Here is an 18,550-nt window from a genome sequence, read left to right on the forward strand (position 1 = left end):
ACCTCCTCGTCTCTCCCTGTGTGTATTAGAGCTGTCAGTCTCTGGATCAACCGCTCCTCGTTAAGCCACTGAAACAAACACAAAAACAACATCCATCACGTTACACACCCCTCTATCCCAGTGTAATAAATGTGTGAAACAAGTTGGTTAGATGTCCGTCTTTTGTTCAGTTTAAGCATTTTGGTGGGTAATCAAACCTTTTTTCCAATTTTGGCTGATCGGTACTGACCTTTGTACCATGTCAAGCTATTCAAAAGAAGAATAGACAACTCAAATTGCAAAAAAATAACTGGAAAAATGAGGGTGACACCAAAAACTTTGAATGGTAATGTACGTTGAGGACCTACAGGCAGTCCTCCACACATGCACGCACACACGGACGTGTGCACACATGCACGCTGAGAATCTCCAGGGACAGAATGGCAGGCTCCACGCAAAAAACACACAAGACACCTTAGATTATGGTCCATCAAATGCCCCACAACTTTTGAAAACCCTGTTCTGCTTTTGCAGTATTGTTCCTTTAATACCAGAACTTAATTGTAAAATCTTGGCAAATTTGTTAAAAATGTTTAAAGCAGGGGTGCCCAACCTTTTTTTAACCGAGATCTACTTTTTAAGTTGATGGTCTGCCGTGATCTACCAAGTCAAATTTAAGGATGTCGGTGTGAAAATTTAAGATCACCATTTATTAATCACCATTGTTATGAACAAAATGTTTTTAGTAGGCTACTATGGCCGTATCTTTTCAGTGTATTTTTAAAGTGTGTTGAATAGCCTATGTTTACAAAGCAATTGCAGCACTGATGGTAGCCTAGGCCTATGCAGAGATAATTTCAGTCGTATCAGGTCTTTTCGTCGAATGAATTGGTGAGAGGGGACCATTCGAACAAAACGTTGGACCATTAGTATAAGGCTGGGGATCTTTAGTCGAGGATGGTCCGTCTACCGCAAAAGCCAACGAAAGGTCCTTAAAATTGAACTAAAGATCCTTAGGTTTCAACTAAAGGTCCCTTCAGTCTGCCTATATTAGAAATGTAAATCAGCTTTTTTAATGCTCATTTTAACGGGTTTTCTTCAGCCTGCCTATATTAGAAATGTAAATCAGCTTTTTTAATGCTCATTTTAAGGGTTTTGTTTATTTAAATATGTAAATCAGCTGTTAAGTTTTGTTTTTTGTTGATTTAAACATGTAAATCTATAAATAAAATGTACTTACTCATTTTAACTGGTAGGGCTATGTTGTTGTTTTTTTAACGTTTCCGTCGTTATATTTTTTGACAATTTACGTTTACGCCCTTACATTTTTTGACAAAATATCTAGACAATATTTGAGAAGCTTTTTTTTTCACGTCGTTACATTTTTTGACAATTTACGTTTACGCCCTTACATTTTTTGACAATTATCTAGACAATATTTGAGAAGCTTTTTTTTCACTTTTACGCCGTTACTTTACTCCCATCTGCGGGCAGAGAGGCGGGACCAAGCACAGCCTGCTCGCTTTGAATCAAAGCAGGGCGGTTTAATGTGTCAAGAAGTAGGCTATTGACCCTTGTGCTCGCTTTGAATCAGAGCAGCGCGCGTCTAGGCTGTAGACTATAGTGCATCTAGAAGTAGGCTATTGACCATTGAGCACATTGTCATGCAGCGAGTTTTCTGACTTTCCGTTAACTTTTTAGATGCGAAGCACCAGCAACAAGAGAAAGCTGTCTCCCGACACTTTGATGTTTCTGATTCTGAATGACAACAAATAGTTCGCATATGAGCCAGAAAACAATATAGGTCCTAACAGTGTTGAAAACATTACAGAACCCATGCACCTGTGTTAAGCCCATGGCTACAGTAGAGAGAGAGAGAGAGAGAGAGAGAGAGAGAGAGAGAGAGAGAGAGAGAGAGAGAGAGAGAGAGAAGTTAAATCGCTACGTTAACACTGCACAGGTTAACCGCGTAAAGGTCTTTGCATGAACAAATGCAATGGTAATTGAATAATAGTTTGCCAGTATTGCAGGGTGTATTAAACCCAGTGTACGTTGGGGTGCAAGGGAGAGCAAGGAAGAGAGCAGCATCTGTGATTAACCGCTTCGAAATGTGTGCGTAAAACCTGCTGTTAACCAGTGGGTTTTGTGAAGCTTGAAGTGTACCGCATTAAAAAAAAGCTTTGTTTGATGTCGTGTTTGTATTTTACTTTGACGTTGCCTATAGTCCTCAGTTTATGGGTATTTTCAGTTGACCCCCTACACGTTTTCTTTCTGTCATGTAGGGTATTGTAAATAAATCGACCGTATTTTTTTATCATTTTGATTTCGGACTTAATTTAGCCCTTCAATCACCCCTCTCCAATTGCAAACTTTACCCTGATAGAAGAGCATTCGCTACCCTGCACACTCGTTAAGCACTTATTGTCTGACTGATTTTGGCTGCTGCGAATAAGGTAGGTCTATCTTATATAAAAAAAAAGGGTCTGTCGTCGTTTTGGCTGAAGGTTGACACCACGAACCAGATGACAATTGCAGTCTTGCCGCGGGTCTTGAACAGTGCGATTCAGATTGCTTCTTCTGAGAAGGCAACTGGCTACCGCAGGAGAGGGGAAAGGTGGCAATATTATCCACAAGCTTGTTGGATAAATTGTGTTTAGCCTATCACAGATGAGGTTCTGGAATATTTTGTAGTGCATGGAACATTGACAAGGAAAGGTAGCTATTATATCCTCGTGAATAGGTCTTCGACTTTTCAAAATGCATCCTCTCAACATTCAACATGTAAATGGGTTATTCTGTAGTCCAACGCTATCCTGGCAGGAGAATCATTCGTTACAAATACTGCATACACACTCAGCAATTGTGTCTGTTGGTTTTTGCCCTCCAGGTCTTCATAAAAGCATCTACCACCGCTGTGATAATTTGACTACACACCGCTGAACAGTTAACAGTTTTTTAGGCTACTGTATTGACAATTGCAGTCATGCCGCTTGTCTTGAACTGTCTCTTCCCGTTCCATATCGTGACAGCCAGATGAGAAGCGCAAAGGTGGGGGCTATCCGCGATCGCGGAGGAAAGGTGTCAATATCCATAGCCTAACCCTTGAACTGTGGAGCAATTGCATATTGTTTAGGTTCTTGAATACTTGGAATTAGCATGGAATTAATTTTCCATTAATAAGGAAACGTGTAAGATTTATCCTCAATCCTACCCGATAATGTTTTGTCATAGGCCTAATGTTAATGCCCTCCCCAACACACATCCACAGTACAATATTGCGACACGCTTGGCACAATGATAGGCCTACTAAATGAGTTCAATGTTCTTGCAACACTTTTCCCAAGAAAAGTCGGTTTTCATTTCGAGATTCCAGAGCAAATCAGTTGGTACTGCGCTGCTCGCTTGCTGGACAATAAACGTTGAACTGAACCGTGTTGTGTGCGTGTGTGGCTATGTGTGTAGGCTACCATCGCATGTCCATGATCGTCCGTGCTCTTATCATGCAAATGACATGTCATGCAGGCAAGGCGTCCGTTTGATTTCAAAAGTGCTGGCCCGGACAATTACCATAAACCCGAGTAAGGTTTGAAAAGTGCTGGGTACAAGGCTACTTCCGATTTGAGGTTTCATGATAAATAGCCTAATACGCATTGGTGTATTGACGCATAATGTGGCCATATTAAAAATTAAAAGCCATCTGCGCTGTCTTGTTTATTTCTGATATCCTGCGCTGAAGTCATCTTTATCATACATATTATTAATGCAACGGTAACTGAGTGGTTAACCCATCATAACTACATGTAGCCTTGCATAATGGTGCACGTCAATTTGTTGTCATAACTTCGCTCTGTCCCTTTTGATTTCCTCAAGCAATTCATCCCTTTTGTCATTGTCCCTGTTGCAGAGACTGTTTCCTGCAGTGTTTATCAACCTTTTTTTTAGGCAAGACACCCTTTCAATTAATGAAAAATTAAGGCACCCAAACAAACAAGCCGTAACATGGCATCGCATCCGATAACACACAAGCTTAGAAAAGTAACACATTTGGAGACGTCACACGACCTAGGTTCGAAGTTGCAGCTGACTGGGGCTACCTATATTTACTTTAGGCTATTGTGCGTAGATAGCAGATGAAATATTCCACTGACTAGCATTAACTTATCAATTTAGTCAAATATCTATTATATCATTCTACATAATTTATTTATCAGCCGTTTCCAGGGCACCCCTGAAGGGTTAAAGTATTCGCTAATGGGCATGAAGTCTTGTCATGCAAATGACCTGCCGTGTTCAGGGGAAGTCATCCACCCAAAGGCAACCCTTTCAACAAAGCCACGCAGAGTGGACAGTTGAATGCTGCTTGAAATAAGTCCATAATGAATAAAATATTACGCGCAACGTCTACAAGAGAAGTAATGGTTATTATTACCGTTGCGCGTAAAGATGAGGAAGAGATGGATGGATGCTGTCCTATGGAAGGGGCCGTCAAACAGTCTACACGACATCTTCATTAAAGTCGTTTAAAAAAGTACTTGTCAACAAAATCATGCCCCCGGAAAAATAAATAAAGTGCTTGCATTGACACGCTGTTGTTTTAATTTCGCATTTCTTTCATGTCCACTTAGTATGCTTTATCCAATTAGCCATGGATGCAGGATCATTCACTGGACTGGACACTATTGTAAGAGGTGAAATAGACCACGATTCAGGAACGACAGACAACAGGAGTAAAGGTTATGGTAGTTTTATTTTTACAATTTCATAAAATACAATTAGGAGGGAAAAACCCCACAATATCCATGCAGCCAGCAGCAGTCTGTAACTGCTATCGTCTTTGAATAAATGAATCACAATCTGGAGACACTCGGACGATAGTAGCCTACAAAAGTTAAGTTAAGTTACACACTCAGTCACTGCTGCCGGACGTTGGCTCGTCGATTACTTAATTCAACTATAACACGCGCAATAGCCTACCCAAATGCAACTTACCTACAGTTCCCAAAGCGGCCGGCCGCACGCAATGGATACCTACTGCCTACGTCCCGGCACGACAGCTTGTAAACAGTTCAGCAGCCCCTGCCCCACCCCAGCGCTTAGCGCACAAGTCTACACTATTGTCCAAGTGTTGTTATTTCAAGAAAGCAAACTGTCACTGTCCGCCGGCCGCTGTCGTGACATCTTTCATTAACACTAGTATTGTTTTAACAAGTGAGGAGTCCGTTGATAGTTTCCTTAAGGGTGAAGTAGCCTGCTCTTTAGGCTAGCGTTGCCTCCTCCAGCCAACCATTCGGCGCACAGTGTTCAGACTGTAGCAGGATGATAGGCTAATGATGATGGTCAGGGCGCACATCAGTGCTTGGGTTGTCTATACTTTTATCTGGAATACTGTCGCCGATCAGATAGAAATGACCCTGTTATGAACCCGAGTTTAGTAGATATCGCGCAGTGAACGAGGCAGCCTGCAAACAGTTTGAAGCGCAATGTGGCTGTAACACGTTAGAAAGTAGCCAAACTCTGTTACTTGTTATGAGCGTAATGGTGGGGTGGCGTCCGGCCAATGTCATATCCTAAGCGTATCGCTCGGTGCGTAATTCCAAGAGCAGTATAATGAAAAGGAAGAAAAGGAAGATGATGGGCTAGACCCGAAATGTTTGTCCCCTGTCTGTCGGTTTTATTTACTTTTTTCGGCTTTGTTTACAGTTACAGTAGTTTTTGATTCTGCATTCGGCTCCAGTATGCGACTCCTTTCTTTCTTTTTAAATTATGAGCGTTCCACGAACTATCTTTCTTTGTGCACGCTATAAAATGGCAATAAACCTGTTACTATAAACTACTGGTTTACTATGTATGCTTTCTAATGTTGGTAAAGGCGGCATAAGCGGGATAATGTATTGTCCACACGTGACTACGGAAAATATATTTCCTTCCAAGCGGAATAACAGCACTCCGCCTTCGGCATCGGGTGGTGTTATTCGCCCATAGAAAATATTTTCTTATAGTCACGTGTGGACAATAAATTATCTCTTACCTTTACATTACTGTTGTAGGCCTACATTTTAAAACATTTCGTTGATATTGTAGCGGTGCAACCGACTGTAGTTTTAAGTTATGAGATGGGCGCCAGTAAGGCAGCAATAAGATTGCCGTTACATTTCCAAAATGAATACAAATCAGTGATCAACACATTAGAAATAACTCAGATCATCACAACGAATATCTTTTCTTATTTTTAGTAGTGCATTTTTGCAAAATCCTTGTTTGCAGACTTGTGCGCTTGGTCTCAATTTGGAACAGCTCACATCAATGTCTGGCTTTAGCGATTCTTGCGAATGGTGATCTTCTCGGCACACTTCATGGTTCCCTCTCTCTTGCTCTCTCGGCTTGCTTCCTGACAGTCTCACCCGCCATTTGAAATTAACCCCATTTTATAGTCTGCACATGTAGTGCACAGGGGGTAACGCTGCTATCTCACTCCGGAGGAGGCAGAGGCAGTCCGTTACGATATAGTATATTTATAAAATAGGCTATAAAATAGGCCTAATGATAAAAAAGCAGCCTGAACTAAAATAAAAAAAAATAATAAAAAAAATAGAGACGCACGCACACACTTTCTACATGGTTCGATTTTTGTTTTCATTGCATTGTGGTGGTAGGCACACAAGTTTGATAAAATATAAAAAAATAATAGGCTAATAAAATAGGCAGACTACACTAAACGTCTGCCCAGTTACACGAAAGGTCTGCATGGGTTGAACGTAACGTCCTTAGGTCTTCTACGAAAGATCCGCAGGTACTGCACGAAACGCCCCATGCCTTCTACGAATGGTCCAACGTTTTGTTCGAATGGTCCCCTCTCAGCAATTCATTAGACGAATCGTCTCGAATTCATTTCAGTCATACACAAGTCATAAACAACTGAAACAATTTTCAAAATGATAAACATTTGGTAGGCCTATATAAAATGCATAATGTAGGCACAAAGGCCCTATTTCTAAAATATGATGAAGCATCATGCCTTCAGTGGTACAAATTAAAAAGGGCTCAGAAATTCACCATTTGTTATGGGTAAATAGAAGGATAGTAAAGTTCACTTTACTATGAGCGAGAGAGAGAGAGAGAGAGAGAGAGAGAGAGAGAGAGAGAGAGAGAGAGAGAGAGAGAGAGAACGAGAACGAACTCATTGGATTGGTTACCACCCCAAGAATGACTTCTTCTATGAAAGTTTTTTTTTTCAGCTCTCTGGGACAGTAGCACAGCAAGGGCTTTCTATTGTGAGTTTGGCCAATCGTTTTGTCCACAACTGGAGCAAGAAACAGCACAAATTGAAGTGAATTCCATACATGTCAGCAACTAACATTTCCCTTACACGCGGCACGCGATGTAAACGCAGTTAGCGATGATGCATGCGACTAGCGATTTGGACGAAGATTCTCGCACATCGCCGCGTCATAACGCATCGTTGCGCACATGTTCTGTTACTGACCCGATGTTACATGTGTGCACACATGAATCAACTGCAATACCCTGACGGTCACTTCCTAATACTTTCCCCTCATTCTGTTTTACCGTGGGACTAATTATCTAACCAATACAGTACCAGCAGCTTGCTGCATAGCCCACTTTTGAAAGACAATATTTTCCCCGTCACATTACATGTCTTGCGATCGACTGCCACTCCCCTCGAGATCGACTGGTAGCTCGCGATCGACTGGTTGGGCACCCCTGGTTTAAAGGTTGCCCAAGAGGCTTGAACTTTTGAATGGCAGTGAATGGGTGATTTTAAAGAGATTGGTGAAAAGTGTGTTTTTAGACTCCAATTGCTCCAATTGTCTTTCCACATTCACAGATTTGAAACCCCTCGTGCAGGCAGCAGCCATCAGCGTGTTTGCAGGCACTCAGCAGCCTTCTTTTAGTAATGTTTTAGCCTCCATGAGCTAATACTTTACCCATGTTCAAATACCGTATCCATCCTTGAGACACTTTTTAGAGTGCTTGTTGTCATGGGGAAGAGGAAAGGCAGCTGGAGCATTCTTCCACATGACTTACCTTGCTTGTTTTGATTAAAACAGCCTCAAAACACACTTTGCACCAAAAACTAAATTAATATTAGCTAAAAATGCCCATTCAATGCAATTCAAAATTTCAAGCCTATTGTGCCACCCTTTAACATAGACCAAATTTGCTAGAAATCTGCAAGGAAGTTATGGTAGTACAAAGGATCAATGCAAAAGCAGAGAGTGATTTTCAAGGGTTGTTTGATGCACCTTACCTTAGATATGTTGAATACCTCCAGGCATAACAGCATGGTTTACATTCCCACACGCAGACATACGTTGAGGACCTCGAGGCACAGCATGGTGGGCTCCACACACGCACACACACACACACACACACACACACACACACACACACACACACACACACACACACACACACACACACACACACACACACACACACACACACTTACATTGAGGACCTCGAGGCGCAGCATGGCGGGCTCGACGCAGCTGATGAGGCGCAGCAGCAGGTCCATCATGGCGGAGGCGTCGATGTGGTTCAACACCAGACTGATGAAGTTGTGCTTCTTCCTCAGGAACGGGATCACCTGGGATAGACACACACACAAGGAGACAGAGAGAGAGGGAAACGAACAGTAGTTTATTAGCGCAAGTAGACTGTTGTTGAGCCTACTTAGCTGTTGGCTTCACCAACCACCACACCCAGCAGCACCTCCTCCTTTCAGCCTCAGCATCTTCACAGACCCTGCCATGACGTTTCACTGCTCATTAACAGAGGTGTCAAAAGTAAAAGTACAAAGTGTCGCTCACTGATGAAACTTGGACAATGGACATACAGCCTTCCATTGCACTGCACTTGTTGTTTTGTTGCCGTACTTTTGTTGAGTCTCTGTATGTACTTGTAGGCTATATGTTCATTGTGTGTTCTGATTTTATGTTATACAGTATGATCTGTAAAGCGTCTTTGAGTATCGAGGAAAGCTGTATAAAGAACCCCTTTGTATTAACATTATTATTGTTGTTAACATTACTATTAATATAATTAACATGGGGTGCACAATCACATATAGGGAGATCAAGTCTCTCTCTTTCTCTCTGATTTATGAGCACATCAATCCCCAACATGAAAACTGCTTTGGCCCCAGCTGAACCAGCCGCCAGAGCGGAGAGCAGAGCAGAGCATGCCATTTGTAGGTGCGTCATATAATTAGACAGCACTTCTCAATCTTTCTGAAAAAAGTCAAACAGAGAGTGAGAGAGAAATAGGTGCATGCGTGTGTGTGTGGTGGTGGTGATGTGTGCGTAGATTAATCTAGAAAGAGAAAGAGCGAGAAGACTAAACAAAAAGGCTAGACAGGCAAAAGGGCTTCTGTGGTGGTTAGACCAGTTTATCAGGGTTGACTTATAAGACTGAATGTCAAAAACAAGAGTGAAAGGTGTCGGAGTGCATGTAAAGGGTAACGGGTAAGAAGGTTAACAAAGTGTTGCACGGGGACATTGCACTCTACTCCTCTTACCACTCCCCTACTCTGTTCCTCTCCTCTTCTTAAAGTAATCCTTCATTCTTTGGCTCTTCCGTTCGTTCTTGTGTACGATAAAAGGCTGCCGATGGCCTATCTGAAAAAGCTGGAAGCTGGAATGAAGTTGCTTCTAAGATAAAAGGCGTGCAATGAAGTTGCTTCAAATCTGCTAATCTAAAATTCTGATCTGCACGGTACTCTTTTGTACTACACACCCTTTCTTCTATCCTCCGGTCATCCTTCCCTCCACCCATCTCCCGGTCTGCTCTCACCTGAAGAAGCTGCTCTTCCTCAGTTAGCCTCTCACATAGTCCCTCACTTCTCCACTTCTTTCTATGGCCTCCTGCCCTCTCTCCTCCAACAATCTCCTCTTGCTCATCTGTTCCATCTTACAGTACATACGATGAGGTTGCCGATGGTCTTGCTGAAGAAACTACACTGCTCACCCCTTCACTTCTCTGCTCCATAATCTACTCTCCTGCAGTCCTGTCTTAGCCCTGTCATATCTCCTCCACTGTTCTCCTCTGCTCACATAACATTACAGTACACTCAGCTAACACTTTTATCCAAAGCGACACAAAGTATTGGTTACAGTCCCTGGAGCAGTGTGGGGTTAGGTACCTTGCTCACAAAGGAACCTCAGCCTTGGAGTGCGGTAGGGAGTGGAAGGGTGGGATCTGAACCTGCAACCTTCTGATCTAAAGCCCATGTCCTTAACTGTTAGACCACTACTGCGATGAGGTTGCAGATGGTCTTGCTTCCTGCCAATGTCAATGTGCTGTTGAATAGCTCATGTCTCGGAAAGGGCTGAGCCAAAAAATGCGGCGTCACCGGGTACTGACAAGTCAAGGGTAGCGTGACCAATACAATAGTACATTGAAATTGGCAGGAGTTGCCCTTTAAGAAGCTACACTGCTCTTTTACTTCTCCTTTCCTCTCCTCCACTGGTCTCCTCTTGCTCACCTGTTCAGTCTTGCGTGCGATGAGGTTGCCAATGGTCTTGCTGAAGAAGCTGGCCAGCAGGGGGTTGAGGGGCGGCTCTTGCTCCAGGAACTGGTACAGCTTCTCCATCAGCGCCTCGTCGCCGCCCAGTTTGTCATTCAGCACGCTCACATCCGCCGTCAGCAGCTCGCATGCTATGTTGGGGAACCTGCAGAGGGCAGTAACAAAGACAATATTAATTTATATCTATAGACATATTTACATACGGTGAAGTGTTGTTAATAGTACCCAGCAACTGGGGAACCTGCATAAATGGTAAATGGACTGCATTTATATAGCGCCCTTACACTCCTTCTAGCACTCAAAGTGCTTTACGTTGCATGCCCCACGTTCACCCATTGATCACATTCACACACCGGTGACATAATTCATATTCTGAGGGTTGTTGTATTCCAAGATGATTGTGTAATATGTAAAGCCAGAAAAGAGCTTTCAAACAACACTACAGGCATATTTTTGTGACTAACACTGACTGATATAATGAAGGCTGAATGTATAGTTGTCCTACCCTCATTTGTAAACCTTTGCTAGTCTGTTTCTCCCTTAGTATTCATGTCAGATTCAAACCAATGCAGTTCTGGGGTGCTACCTTGCTACTAAAAAGGCACACCAAGTATGATTGAAATCCTGGTCGGTCGGGTCCCAAAATGTCTGATTTCACGTGAAATGACCCATAACAGAATTCTTCGCTCTCTCTGTGCATGTGCAAGTGTGTGGTGAGTGCACGTACATGTGCATAAGTGTGCGCACACCTACGCATGATGTGTTTATGTTGATGTTAGCAACATCTCCAGGAAGAAGGAGGATGTGACTGAACTCCGTTCCTAAGGCGACTAATGTCCTGTCATCCTAATGTCACACCCTTTGACCTGCTGCTTCTCAGACGGCCAGCACAGCACAAAGCTCCACACTGCACTGCACTACAGAGCACTTCCTCTTCCCCTCCACACGGACCTCTGCCATGCTGCCAGAGACAATATCCTCTTACTTGCGTACAGACACACTCTACTCCTCTATGCACCAAATGTACCGAGAACCACCAACTAAAAAAAATATGATAAACTTTTACTTTTCATGGCCAAAATGTGAAAGTTACATTAGTCACACTTTTTTTTCTTCTCAGCACTGATGACAATGGAGGGCCTGCAACTTAACTACAATTTTTTGATGGGCAAAAAGTGACAAGGTTTTCTCTCTTCCCTCCCAGGAAACTGTCACAATTTTGAGCGATGACCGTATATTTGGTTCTTGGTGCAATGCCACCACATTTGGCTAACTGTTACGCAACTCCTGCCTGCTGCTGGTTCACTTCTGCTTCCTCTCTGTACACAGATGTGGTGTCCAGTTTGGCCTGTGAAACCAGACGGTACGGTAGGCCAGAGTTTTCCAAACTTTACCATGGCAAGGCCCCACCTCTAGACTGGTAAATTCCAGCCAAGGCCCTCGTTATATGGGTCGAGCCACACTATTTTTTCTGTGCATAATATTTCACAACAATAGTCTAGGCCTGTGAGTTAGTGCCCCACTGGGATATATTAATTAATAACTTATAACAACGATATACAGTATAATAATAGTAATGATACTAGTAGTAATGTTCAGAGGAACACAAAAGATTTTTTCAAACATTTCTTTTGTTTTGCTATGCTTTTCCGCCAACCTGCTGCACCCCCCCTGGCAACCCCCTCGCGGCCCCCGGCCCGCACTTTGAAAACCACTGCGGTAGGCCATCATTGTCCCCACAAAAGGATGTCAGCACCACTCTCTGGTGTTGGGTTTGGTGGCATGTCCAAAATATTCTCAGTCACTACATGGTGTGCAACTTGCATTGTTTTCTGGCCAACGTAGTACACAATGTGGCTTGTGAACGAGTGAACATTTTGGACTGAGCTCTATCTGTACGAGGAAACCACCAGATGCCTGCAGCAGCAGCAGCTGCATAACAACTATCACCTTCACCTGTGCAATTCAAACAGTGGAACCGCTGAAAGCTGGACAACAAAACTGGGGACTTTTCTTTTCTGTCCCTCATCATAAACTGAGACCAAATTAGATTAGAGAAGTCCAACTACAGAAAAGTACCTAATCTTAATGGACTCCTCACTCCACCGCAGAGGAGCACAATCTGTGGCAGGGAGTCAGTCTGCATGTAATTCCATTAAAATAAAATGAAATTACCCCCGCTGACTGTTTCCTGTCTTCATTTCCAACCTCCACACTCCTAATAGAACGCGATTGTTGCCATCTCTGTGTGTGGTGATGGGATGTTTTTCTGATACAGTATATGCCTTTGTAAGGCAGATTTGTACAATTTCCTCAGAAATGAGAACATACAAATGCCTCTGAAGTCATCATAATGCCCTGTCAAACATGTGGTTGTTTAAAGTGGAAATGAAGCACTGACAACTATTATCATTTTTTGGCGGCTTATTTATTTTCATAAACGAATGGATGTTCGTTGAACTGCACTTTTAAGTAGTTTTGCTGAAAAATGACATGTTATTACCGAGTTTCGCCACAAGGGCGCAGCCATGTTCGCCGCCTACGTAACGCGAATGGTATAGAACTTGGTGGCTAATGTAGCCTTCAATGTAGTTGGAAACGTTAACAGAAACGTTACGTGTTTGTGCTTTATTTCTTTATTAACGGCTTAAATTTCAGACTTCAAAAAAATATATATTTGCTGGCATATCTTACTGGTGTTATAGACCCCTATATTAGGTCACTGCTTCATTTCCACTTTAAAGAAAATATGTAGGCCTAGATGGGTCATTTCACGTGAAATCAGACATTTTGGGACCTGACCGACACAGATTTCAATCATACTTGCTGTGCCTGTTTAGTAGCAAGGTAGCGCCAAAGAACTGGATTTGTGTGAATCTGACACCAATATTAAGGGAGAAACAGACTAGCAAAGGTTTACATATGAGGGTAGGACACTATACATTCAGCCTTGATTATATCAGTCAGTGTAAGTCACAAAAAGATATCTGAGGTGTTGTTTGAAAGCTATTTTCTGGCTCTACAAAGTACACACACAGCAAGGAATACAACAACCTTCAGAATATGAATTATGATGCATTGAAAAATTAAAAATTGCAATATAAAAAAAAACATGTATTTTAAAATGGCCGGTTTCTTGTCTAAACATAGTCTGTAAGGTCATAAACAACACCTGAAAATGGGGTGTTCGGTTCTTTATTCATTTCAGAGATAATGGGACATAAAGGTTAAAATGAGTTGTAATGAAGTGGTAATAGAGTAGTGTCAAGGACAGGACTGGCCATCTGGCATGACGGGCATTTTCCCGGTGGGCCCTGCACCCTTGTGGGCCCCTAGTTCAGATACTCCGCAGCTTCTGCCCATTGTCATTGTCATTCACAGTGGAAGCTAGACCATTTTCAGCATTCAGAGAAAGCAGGGTTGAAAGAATAAGCTCAGTAAAGGAATTTTCTAAATGTTCAAGCATCAAAGGGTATGTTGTAGCTCTATATGATGGCAACTAGTGGCTAGCATGCGTTGAGGGATGTATGCCGAGCACTGGAGAGGTGAAACTGAACTTCCTGCATCCTCATGGGCCATCTCCATCCTTCACATATTCCGATAGACACACTGTCATGTGATATTACTATGGCATTACCATATTATTACTACGTGATTTGTATGATGCCATATTTTTGAGTCCCATTATCTCTGAAATGAATAAAGAACCAAACACCAGCATTTCAGGTGTTGTTCACGACATTGCAGGCTATGTTTAGACGAGGAACCGGTCATATTAAAATATATGTTTTTTTGATATTCAATTTTCTATTTTTTAATTTATGATAATTCATATTCTAAGGGTTGTTGTATTCCATGCTGTTTGTGTAATTTGTAGAGCCAGAAAAGAGCTTTCAAATAACACCACAGACATCTTTTTGTGACTTACACTGACTGATATAATCAAGGCTGAATGCATAGTGTCCTACCCTCACATGTAAACCTTTGCTAGTCTGTTTCTCCCTTAATATTGGTGTCAGATTCACACAAATGCAGTTCTGGGGTGCTACCTTGCTACAGAACAGGCACAGCAAGTATGATTGAAATATGTGACGGTCGGGTTCCAAAGTGTCTGATTTCACGTGAAATGACCCAGATACTGCCTTTGGACATTGTATGCCAGAATGCATCACACTAATCATAACATTTTCTAATCCACATAGCAATTCGGCTTTGGTAACACCCCGCCGCTGGCCAAAACATAATCCTGACGTGACTGATAGTTAGCTTTGCTAGTACTGTTTCTTCCTTAATTGGGTTATACAACAGAAATCATTACCTGAACAAGGTATATGTTTTGCTCATGACCTTACTGTAAAATTACACAAGTTTGAAAACATAAACAACCGCTTCTTCGTAGGCATCTTGGTTCCGAAGCTAACCCAAGCTAAGCAAGGGTTTATCTAAAAACAGAAACGGAGTTATAACGTCTGCCGTTTGACTCTCCGAGTTCAAACTGAGGAACGAAATATGTTCCCAAGGAGAAGTCCAGTTACTTCCAAGTAAACTATTTGAATAAAAAACATTTGGAAAAAAACATTGCTATCAATACTACAGTGTCTAGTTTCGAAATGTAGAGAAAAACATGTTATAACAGGTTGGCACTCAACGCATGGGAACAAAAAACGTGCATTGGCATTCAATGTGTTAAATCGTTGAGCAATGGGATCTTTGCACATTTCAGGCAAGAACATGCACATGAGCACATATGGTGAGATGTAGGGCTGGGCGGTTTACGGTTAAAAAACCGTGATCTCGGTTTCACCTACACAAGGTTCTCTTTTTGATGAGAGACGGTTTTGTTGTTGTTGTTCATACTAGGCTACGTGCGTGAACTTCATACTTCGTGTCACACTTCATTTCAACTCCAAGTCCACTGTTGCTTTTCTACTAGGAAATGTCATCACAATTTAAGATGTTGATTGAAGCAATACAAATAATTGGTTAATCGCGCTAAAGAAGCTGGTGAGAGTGAAGCATAGCCTAATGAAGAACCCACATGGCATGGATGAATCATGATGAACATTTAAATCAACTTAGCTTACATTTGATCTCACAAAGTTAAATAAAAGGCTATTCTAATAGGCTACAACAGTTCTCAGATCCTTAACTGTATTTCATTACCATCCCAACTGCGTGTGCAGGACTGCTGTTAAGGCTGCGTATGAGTTTTGCCATTGAGGCTAATTTAGCTTAGCTTGCAAAATGCAATGGGCAGACAAGATACATTGCTACATTGCTGTTTGAAATGATTTGGGAGCAAAATAGGAGCGAAATACATCGCCACATGACAAAAACTGCCTGTCAAAATACATTCTACGTTATATTTGGCCTTTATTCAAAGAAAATATTCACACAATGTCAAGTAAATCCGTTTGTTTTCGTGTCTCTTCAGTCTGTTCCGTTTCTGTCCCACTGTGTTTACTCGCTAGTCATGCGCTGCGCAAGGCAACATGCGGTCGTAGTGATCAATGTTGCCAGGTGTACAACGATAACTAAGCAAGTAGTGTTGCCAGGTGTTGAACAAATATGCAGTTTTGGGCTGTCTTGGGGAAAAAAGCCAAAAACAGCTGCTTATAATAATTTATTAACCTTTTTTACTTGAAAGGGAACTTAAAGTCTTGGGCAGGGAAATATAAACTATAAAATTTAAAAATATTGAAATGAAAAAGTGATAAAATAGAAATGGAGATTAATTTAAATTCATGATTGTATCTCATTTTTAAATTTAATTTCAGTTTTTTTTTCGTCCGAAAGATTAAGATTTTGGGGGAAATCGCCGCTTATCAAAAAACCGTGCAGAAAACCGTGATGTCAATTTTCATCAAGAAAACCGTGATGCTCATTTTTTCCAAAACCGCCCAGCCCTAGTGAGATGTCCAACATCTTAGCAAAGAGTTAAAATTGAAAGGAAAAATTACGAGAAGCTCTGGCTTTTAATTAAGGAAGTTTAAGACCAAAGTCGGTTTTTGCTTATTGACTTGATAAATTGCCCAGCAGCCCAGCCCTTTGCCCAACCCTGGGAAGGCATGCCACACTGCACTGTGTGTGTGTGTGTGTGTGTGTGTGTGTGTGTGTGTGTGTGTGTGTGTGTGTGTGTGTGTGTGTGTGTGTGTGTGTGTGTGTGTGCGTGTGCGTGCATCGCACGAGTAGCTGGCCAGGAGAAAGAGAGGCAGAGCTGCAGATCCTGGTGGGGTTTCCTGTGCCAATCTGCTGGCAGTGACGGCTCAATCTGTGCTGCACTGAGACTAGCCTTGCCTGGCCTGGTCTGGGTGGAAGGGAGCAGCCAAAGACATCGCCCTGGCACAGAGGCCACAAGCACGGCCTCACACAGGCAGACCAAAAAGCAAGAACCGATGAGTAACAAAAGGACACAGATAGACACAAACACAAGCACATGCACACATTAACCCACATACACAGGCGCACGGGCTCCAGGCACTCAAAGGGGCTCCCCCTGCCAGGAGGTGGTGATGGCGGTGGTACCTCATTACAACAGTGCGCACAAAACATCATTGAGTGGTACATGTGTTTTTATACATTTTGACTGCATTCCATTATAATGCTTGCTGTATTTGTTATGTATGCAGTATTTCTGCATCAACTTGTATTTCAGTGTGTGTTAAATCGGTTTCTGAGTGGTATAAATGTTTTTGTCTGCATTACATTAAAACCCATGTTAGCATTTCTAAATGCAATGCTGTATATCAATGCTTGTGTGTGTGTGTGTGTGTGTGTGTGTGTGTGTGTGTGTGTGTGTGTGTGTGTGTGTGTGTGTGTGTGTGTGTGTGTGTGTGTGTGTGTGTGTGTGTGTGTGTGCTTGTGCAGGCACTCATGTGTGAGAGTGAATGAGTGTTATAGAGTAAAAGCAGGACACAGAGACAGCAAGTAAGGACACAAACACTGCACAAAGGCTGTTGGGAAACATCCAACTGTTTAGAGCTGTACCACATACACACACACACACACACACACACAATCGCATATAGACTTGTCAGCACACACACGCGCACGCTCTCTCTCTCACTCACACTAGCTCTCTGTCGCGCAAACACACGCGCGCGCACACACACACACACACACACACACACACACACACACACACACACACACACACACACACACACACACACACACACACACACACACACACACACACACACACACACACACACAGCCTGGCTGCCCTAACCTTATGCTGGGGCATTCCCTCCTATCTCTAGAGCAGGCACAGCACACGCTACACCACACGGCTCTATTCAATTAGCCAGCCACAACAACAACAGCCAGGGCAACAGGAGCAGCAGGAACAACTATTGCATTTGTTCAGAGGTAAAAGTAAATAAGTAAGCTTAATAAGTCTCTTCTTGACAACCAAAGCAAAACAGTAAACCTCCCGAATGTGAATAATTTTCCCTTTCTTGTGAGGTTTTAATGTAGGATAGACCGATAAATATATTGGTCCGATTTCGGGCCAATATTTGCATATTTTAAGTGTATCGGTATCGACCGATACACGTGTGGTTTTGGCCGATACGCAATATTTATTATTTTAGGCCATTCAGGGTTTTTTAAAAGCACCAAGACACTTTATTTGTTTATTACTTGATTGTTAGACATTACTTGATTGTTAGAGTGGGTGTTTAAATGCTACAAGTTCTACCTCAATTTGATAATGTTGAAGGAATGTTTATTTTTAACTTGAGACCTGGAATATTTGTCATTTTTTAACCTTTTTTTTTAACCCATATCGGCCCCAAATATTGGGTATCAGAAATCGGGTATCGGCCAAGGGTGATGAAAAAAAAAATCGGTATCGCATCGGCCATTAAAAAACCTGTATCGGTCGACCCCTAGTTTTAATACTGACTTAATATACCGGTAATATGATCTTTGGGAGCTTTTGTGGATCTCTGACACACACATAAAACTGGTGTGTGTGTGTGTGTGTGTGTGTGAGAGAGAGAGAGAGAGAGAGAGAGAGAG

The 18,550-nt window shown here is 42.3% G+C and overlaps 1 protein-coding gene across 2 annotated transcripts in view; it reads right to left on the bottom strand.

The window, feature by feature from the left end:
• ppp6r2a (protein phosphatase 6, regulatory subunit 2a) overlaps window positions 1-18,550 on the bottom strand; it is a 67,917-nt gene that overhangs the window by 38,162 nt on the left and 11,205 nt on the right. For both annotated transcript variants that reach the window (XM_063211473.1, XM_063211474.1), the window contains exons 4-6: window positions 10,484-10,670; window positions 8,450-8,587; window positions 3-68 (exon numbers count right to left, since the gene is read on the bottom strand). In XM_063211473.1, the coding sequence (XP_063067543.1) occupies window positions 3-68; window positions 8,450-8,587; window positions 10,484-10,670 (391 nt within the window). The remainder of the gene's footprint in view (window positions 1-2; window positions 69-8,449; window positions 8,588-10,483; window positions 10,671-18,550) is intronic.

This window comes from Engraulis encrasicolus, chromosome 12 (genome assembly GCF_034702125.1).
Source record: "Engraulis encrasicolus isolate BLACKSEA-1 chromosome 12, IST_EnEncr_1.0, whole genome shotgun sequence".
In the NCBI taxonomy this organism is placed as follows: domain Eukaryota; kingdom Metazoa; phylum Chordata; class Actinopteri; order Clupeiformes; family Engraulidae; genus Engraulis; species Engraulis encrasicolus.